The 7,135-nt window shown below is 41.3% G+C and overlaps 1 protein-coding gene and 1 long non-coding RNA gene across 3 annotated transcripts in view; one reads left to right on the top strand and one right to left on the bottom strand.

Moving 5' to 3' along the window:
* RINT1 (RAD50 interactor 1) overlaps window positions 1-7,135 on the top strand; it is a 27,659-nt gene that overhangs the window by 11,619 nt on the left and 8,905 nt on the right. For both annotated transcript variants that reach the window (XM_019509427.1, XM_019509426.1), the window contains exons 3-6: window positions 1,209-1,450; window positions 2,148-2,321; window positions 2,926-3,075; window positions 4,863-5,019. In XM_019509427.1, the coding sequence (XP_019364972.1) occupies window positions 1,209-1,450; window positions 2,148-2,321; window positions 2,926-3,075; window positions 4,863-5,019 (723 nt within the window). The remainder of the gene's footprint in view (window positions 1-1,208; window positions 1,451-2,147; window positions 2,322-2,925; window positions 3,076-4,862; window positions 5,020-7,135) is intronic.
* The window catches only part of LOC109292144, a 2,736-nt gene continuing 645 nt past the window's right edge, over window positions 5,045-7,135 (bottom strand). Inside the window, exon 2 of the long non-coding RNA XR_002096047.1 lies at window positions 5,045-6,585. This is a non-coding gene — a long non-coding RNA (uncharacterized LOC109292144). The remainder of the gene's footprint in view (window positions 6,586-7,135) is intronic.

Below are 7,135 nucleotides of genomic sequence, written 5' to 3'. Positions count from 1 at the left end.
AGGTTGCCTAAGATTGAGGTAAGACTAACTGGCCTATAGTTTCCCGGGTCCTCCTTCTTCCCCTTTTTGAAGATGGGAACCACACTGGTCCTCTTCCAGTCCTCTGGCACCACACCAGAGCCCCATGAGTGCTCATAAAGCCGTGCCAGGGGTCCTGTAATGACCTCAGCCAATTCCTTTAGTACTATAGGGTGGAGATCGTCCGGATCGGCTGACTTGAATACGTCCAGTCCTTCCAGAAGCTCCCTAACTAGTTCCTCACTAACCCTTGGCCCAGGTGTGCCTCCCCTGGGGCCTGATTCTAGAGATTCTATGGTCCTGTGATTAGGATTCAAAATGACTTAGCAAAGCTGGAAAAATATTCCAAAGTCAATATGGATGAAATTGAGAAAAGACAAATACAAAGTACGGCACCTAGGAAGGAATAGTTTAAATGCATAGATACAAAATGGGGAATGATTCTCTACAGTACTGAAACTTAGGCAATGATTGGGGGCTGTAGTCTGTGGCAAGATGATTGAGTCAACAATATAATACTGCTGCAAAAAAGCGAATAGCATATTGGATGCATTAACTGGAGTATTGCATGAAAGCCATAGGAAGCGATTCTTCTACTTAATTTGGCAACAATGAGACTTTCTTTGGAGTACAGTGTTTAATTTTTGGTACTACAGTTCAAGAATGGTATGGACAAGCTGGGAAGTATCCAGAGGATAGCAAAAAAAGGTTTAAAAGTCTAAAAAACAAGATGTCTGAGGAAAGGTTTGAAGACTGGGGACTACTTGGTTTACAGAAGAAAAGGATGAGAGGAGATTTGATAAGTCTTCAAATATGAAATAGCTTGTTAAAGAGGCCAGTGATCAGTTTAGATGTCCATTGCCAGTAACAGAAAAAGTGATCAACTTAAGTTGCAGTAGATTCAGGTTAGATATTTAATGTTGATTCCTAAATCTGAGACTGGGTAAGCACTGGAAAAGATTACCTAGAAGGGACGTAGAATCGTTGTCAGTAGAAATTTTGAGGTGTGGGTTAGACAGACACTTGTCTGGGATGGTTTAGACGAAGATGAGCCTACTTTTAGGAGAAGGTTGGACTAGATGACATTGTGAGGTCTCAAGAGCCCTATTTTTCTACAATTTTATGTTTTTGTTTTCTTTTTTATAATGCAGTACATTTTTGTGAGCCCTATTTCTCTTCCATTAATACAGGTACTTACTGTTTCATCAGAAGTTCCCAAAAGAATTCAAAATGCCTTAAAGAATGCAGAGGATTCTAAGAAGACTCTTAGTCAACTCCTGGAAGAAGAAACTCTCCTGTCTGAATCAATTGATAATCACCTATTGAAAGCACAGCCATGGATGGAGGCTCTTGATGTCTTGATTAGTCAAATAGAAGAAATGGAACGACACCTTGCTTACCTAAAGTGGATTTCACGAATAGAAGAACTAAGGTTAAAAAAAAAAAAAAAGCCCATGTATATTTCTAAATACCTTATTTTGGCCATTTTGCATCTTACTTAAAGCTTTAATGTTAACTAATCAAGTTTAAGAACATTCTTGGAACTGTAAATGCTTCTTAATTGCTAATGATTGAGAATTCGTATCTCATTTGAGCTGTTACTCTGACTTCCTAATTTGTTGATTCTTTGACAGTAGTAACTTATTTTGTACATGGGAGGGGATTGGTGAAGGGTAAGTAGGAAGAAATATTTACAGTAAGAATCTATTTAGTTGGTTGTAAATTGCCATATAGGAAATGACATAACCAGCATCTAACAGGTTAATGGTGAGGAAATGCAGGACTTCAGAGGATATCTGAACAGAAAGAAGGGCATGTATATTATGTAGTTTGACATTTTGTTCTTATTATTTTGGAGTTGGGAAGAAAACATCTCTTTAAAATATTATTTAAATGAATTGTACTTGGAAATTAAATAAAACTGTTTCATCAGAAGTTTCAGCTTTACTCTTCAGTGGTTCTGTTGGCTTTGGTCTGAGCCAAAAGTGTAATTGGGCGCCTCATGTATACTTATAGTACTGATATAGCTGCTCAAAAATCAGTATTGTAAAAAAGCTTAATTTAATTGATTACCCAGTAAGGTGAGTAATATGTAATGAATTTTGCCATAACTGTGCTTTATTTTATAGTGATAATATTCAGCAGTATCTGATGACCAATAATGTCCCAGAGGCAGCCACTACTTTAGCATCCATGGCAGAACTGGATATTAAGCTTCAGGAATCATCTTGTTCTCATCTTCTCGCTTTTGTGAGGTCCACTGTTCAATTCTGGCATAAAATTCTTAAGGACAAACTTTCAAGGTAGGGAATGTACTACCATTCTCTTATTTTTACATTTTGCTATAGCATTGCTTCTTAATGTTTTCAGAGTCAGGGCACCCCTCCACAACTCTTTCTGAATGTGGTGGCATCCCCAGTTGAGAACCACAATTGGTGCTCAACTTATTAGTTAAGAACCACTTAAGTGTTGCCAGTGCCTGCTTCACAACCACACTAGGAAGGGCTTTGGCACATCTGCATGCTTGTCCTGCATTAGGGTTCTTGATCAGCCTAAAGCAGGGAAGAGAGCTGGCTCATGTTGCAGTCTCTCTTGGTCTGACCTGCATGCGTCTCCCAGAAACAGGTGTGTGGGACAGGTAGAACTGTTCATTATGACTCTTTTGGTAAGGGGATGTGTGTGTGTGGGGTGGGGGGTAGAGGAGAAGAAACAGCATAAGCCAGCTGTCTTGCTTGCTTTAGGCTGATCAGAGAACCCTAATGCAGGAGTGCTCACATGCCAGTCCTCTTGTGTGTGAGGCAGTTTTATCTGGTTGCTGCCCCCCCCAACAGCAGTGCCTGTGCTGTTGCACTGGTTGAGAACCACTGTATTATAGCTTCATGTTAATGGATATATTTTCTGTTACAGTGATTTCGAGGCGATATTAACTCAGCTTCACTGGCCATTTATTGGGCCACCACAGTCTCAGGTTTTTGGCCTTGCTGCGCCAGGCAGTGCTCCAGATGTATACAATAATTTGGAGACACTGTTTTCTCAACTTCTGAAATTGCAAATCTCGTATCCTTTTTTAATTAATTTTTTTCCCCCCCATGGTGAATTTTAGTAGAAACAGTGAACAAACATTAAAGAAGAAATATATGATTATTTAAAATTTTTATATTAAACTTGATGCTGCTTTTGCAAGCTAAAGTGGGTTTGAAGATTTGGTACTTAAGAATTAATGCATTCAATATGTTTCCTAGAAATGGACTTTCACATACTCCACTGAAGGGTCCTTAGTTGATAAAAATAAATAAATAAATAAATAAAATTGTTCTTTGCTAGTTTGTATCACATAAATTGGTGACCAAAAGGTGAAATGCTCTTCTTCTGCACTATTAATCCCCCGAGCTCTTGCAGCGTTCTGTCAGTGTATTAATATGTATGTGGGATTGTTAGAGGGCTACATGTTTTGGCAACACTGATAAAGTAGATATCCTAACTAAATTGACTTGCTGTCACTTAATATGACAGATCAGTCCTCAAGAACCTGAATTGTTTTAAATACATAATTAGCTAGTTCTATATTAACATATTTGCGATGTTTTGGGAATATGGTATGTATAACATTGATTTCAGTTGACTAGAGCTGTGGTTCTTAACTGTGTTGGACTCAGAGCATCCCTTGAAAATGCCAGTGCTTATCTTTCATTTCTTGACTATGGAAAAATAGAGTGATTCTTCTGTTGAAAAAAAACCTCAAAAAGACTATAACATATCAGAAAGTTTCTGGCACTGTGGATTCCTGTTTGATATTTCTGTGTTCACCTTGCAAATTATGTAGGTGTTTGCACATCTAACAGTGCTAATACTGAGCATAACCTTGGTTGAGAATCCTTGGGCTGGGGACATCTGGAACTTGTGTCATGGGATGGGGTCCCCAGGAATGGTTGTGATACCCCTAGGGCTCTTTGACCATGCCAGTCTTGCCCAACAGGCACCTTCTTTCTCGCCTGCCACATCTTGCTAGTAATTTTAGTAAATTGGAAGGCTGCCCTCAAGTCTGTATTCTGGACATGGTCTTACTGCACTCCACTGAACCCTGTGGGGTCTTAGACCCCTTCGGCATCCCAGTTCAAAATGGGTGACCTGCAGGACACCCCCAGCCTTATGGGCTAGATGCATGGATCCAAAACCACCCCTTTACCACACCCCAAGCCTTGCAGATGGTATCGCTGTGCCCCACACTGGTGCCAGGCTCTCCGCAGCCCCTTATCACCATGCCCCACACTGGCGCTGGGGTCCCCACAGTGTCATGGGCCTCCAATAAGGCTGCCTCCTTCCCCAGTAGCCTCAACCCAATCCACCAGTCAAACAGCAGCTAAACTCTGAGCCCCTGGGCTATAACATAATATAAGCGGTTCCGGGTGTGCTTTGTCCCTTTAAAACATCAAACTTCTCCCAGCACTAAGTGCCTTATAAGCCAGGGTCTCAGGTGAGCTCCTGGAATCCCTTAATCCTACCCAGAGCAGAACCCGGCAGCCAAGCCTCTCTGATGAGCTGCTTCTCCAAGAACTCCTTCCCCCCTGGCTACTCGCAGCCCTGGGGTTTATATTTGCCCAGGGCCCTGCCTCTTCTGGTCAGCTGACCGGGTGCAGGTGCAGGCTAATTTACTTGTTAGCCTGTTGCCATAGTAAACTGCACCTGTGGGCTTCTGTCTGGCTCTTAGGACTCTCCATAGGCAATTTCTGCTCTTATAGGAACAGGCACCTTTGTGCCCTCCGACATTATGATACTAAGATAATCTAATGCTTTTATAAATGGTCTATCAATAAAATATTTTATCCTTAACTCTCAAACCTTAGAGATGAACTGATAACCAAACCAAAACAACTGCCAGAAAAGTATTCTCTTCCTTCATCACCACCTATTATTCTACCAATGCAAATCATGCTAAATCCTCTTCAGAAAAGGTTCAGGTATCATTTCACTGGGAACAGACAAACTAATGTTTTAAGCAAGGTAGGGGAAAAGCAGTCTTAATTTCATTACAGTTTTACTGAAAACTAAACATTTCTAACTATGGTGACACATACTTCGTTAAAGGTTGTGTCTGCCTTTTTTTTTTTTTCTGGAATGCTTGGGGCTCACGGTAACCATTTACTTTGTGCGTGTGGAGGGAAAACACAATTTGGAGAAGCTCCACAAGTCATGGTTTCCACATGGCAAGTTGGTGCACTGTACAGTTTGCCTGTCTGGGCAATGGGAAATTCCTGTGCTATACTTGCTGTTGCCCTCTATCAGGTGTGGGGACCGATGCAGTACCTACTGCAGCATTAGACAGATTCCACAACTTGAGGAGGGTGGATTTATTCCCTCTGTCTATGTGGAAGCTCTTTTTCACCTCTCTTGGCTGCTTGGTGTCACTGGTGTATAAAAGAGTATATTTGGTTTAACGTCATTATCTTCAGCATTTTCCTCAGGTTACAAGTCTTAAATTCTGCCATTAAAATGGCCATACTTTTAGTGGCCTGAGACTATATAATTAGTCTTTTTTTTAGTTTGTCTTTTTTAGTTTTTAGTTAACATCCCATATTTGGAAAAAAGATTTGATTTTTTTTTTTTCAGTGCCATCAGTGTTCAAGGGGGTTTTCAGCTCGGTATATGATTTAGATGCATTTCTACAAGAAAACAGGTCTTATTCTGTTCTCAGATCTGCTGTAGTTACCTTAGGAATAGGTATTCTGTATCCATGTGCTTGGATGTGACATTACTGGATGAACTTGTAGGTACATTTTCACAATGACAGTAGTCCGTGAACGTGTTTCCTGCTTGCTTGTGGATAACTGTGGAATGATGATGTGACATATTTTGAAATCAGATTATAGGGAATTGTCATAAGCAAACTAGGGAAATAACCATAAGGTGAGTGCTGAGCTGGCTTAAAAAGTGCTCTTAAAGAATAGTTATTAGAGGTTCACTATCAAAGCAGGGTACTTTGGATCCCACAAGAATCTGTTCTGGTTTGCTTACAGTCAGAATTTTTGTGAAGGACTTGGATGATGAAATAGGGAGAGTAAAAAGTGATAGATAACAGCAACGTGGAAGGTATTGTCAGGTCTTTTGGAGGACAGGATCAGAATTCAAATTAATCTTGACAGACTGGATAAATGGTTGGAAACCAACATTATGAAATGTAGTAAAGACACTTGCTAAATGCTACATTTAAGAAGAAGAATATGAAATAGGGAACAATCCGGGGATTACACTGGATCACAAATTGAATGAGTTGTCAGTGTGATGCTGGGGTGTTGTTTTGTATTTTAGAAGAGGACAGTCTGGTATATGTTAAGTGTCATAAGTAAGACAGCAGAATTACCTCCTACTTGGCACTGGTAGGACCTCAGCTGTAGCGTATACCTAGTGTTGGGCATCACACTAAGATGTAGACAGACAGCTTCCAAGAGGAGAGCAACAAATAAAGTAAGAAGTTCAAACTTTCCTCATGGTTGACTTCTTCTAAAGGAGCTGTTTTTCTGTAGTGTACAAAGCAAGAAGGTTAAAGAAGGACGTAACAATCTTCCAGTCCTGACGATCTCCACCCCAGAGTGCTGAGGGAATTAGCAGAGGTCATTGCAGGACCCCTGGCATGGCTTTACGAGCACTCATGGTGCTCTGGCGACGTGTCAGAGGACTGGAAGAAGACCAGTGTGGTTCCCATTTTCAAAAAAGGGAGGAAGGACGACCCAGGAAACTATAGGCCAGTTAGTCTTACCTTGATCCTGGGTAAACTTTTTGAGAGAATTATCTTGGCACTTGTCCACGAGGGGCCAGCAGGGGAGATTATGCTTAGGGGCAACCAACATGGGTTCATTAGTGGCAGGTCCTGTCAAACCAACCTGGTGGCCTTCTACGACCAGGTCACCAAATCCTTAGATGCAGGGGTAGCAGTGGACAGTCTTCCCAGACTTTTGGAAGGCCTTCGACGCTGTCTCTCATTCCATGCTCGTTAAAAAATGAGGAGATTGTGATGTCGATGCCTACACAGTCAGACGGGTTGCTAACTGGCTGGAGGGCCGCATCCAGAGAGTGGTGGTGGATGGGTCATTTTAGACCTGGAGGGATGTGGGCAGTGGGG

Source organism: Gavialis gangeticus, unplaced genomic scaffold, assembly GCF_001723915.1.
Source record: "Gavialis gangeticus isolate Ggan-Ray unplaced genomic scaffold, GavGan_comp1, whole genome shotgun sequence".
In the NCBI taxonomy this organism is placed as follows: Eukaryota; Metazoa; Chordata; order Crocodylia; family Gavialidae; genus Gavialis; species Gavialis gangeticus.
This window is presented reverse-complemented; position numbering and strand designations above follow the sequence as displayed.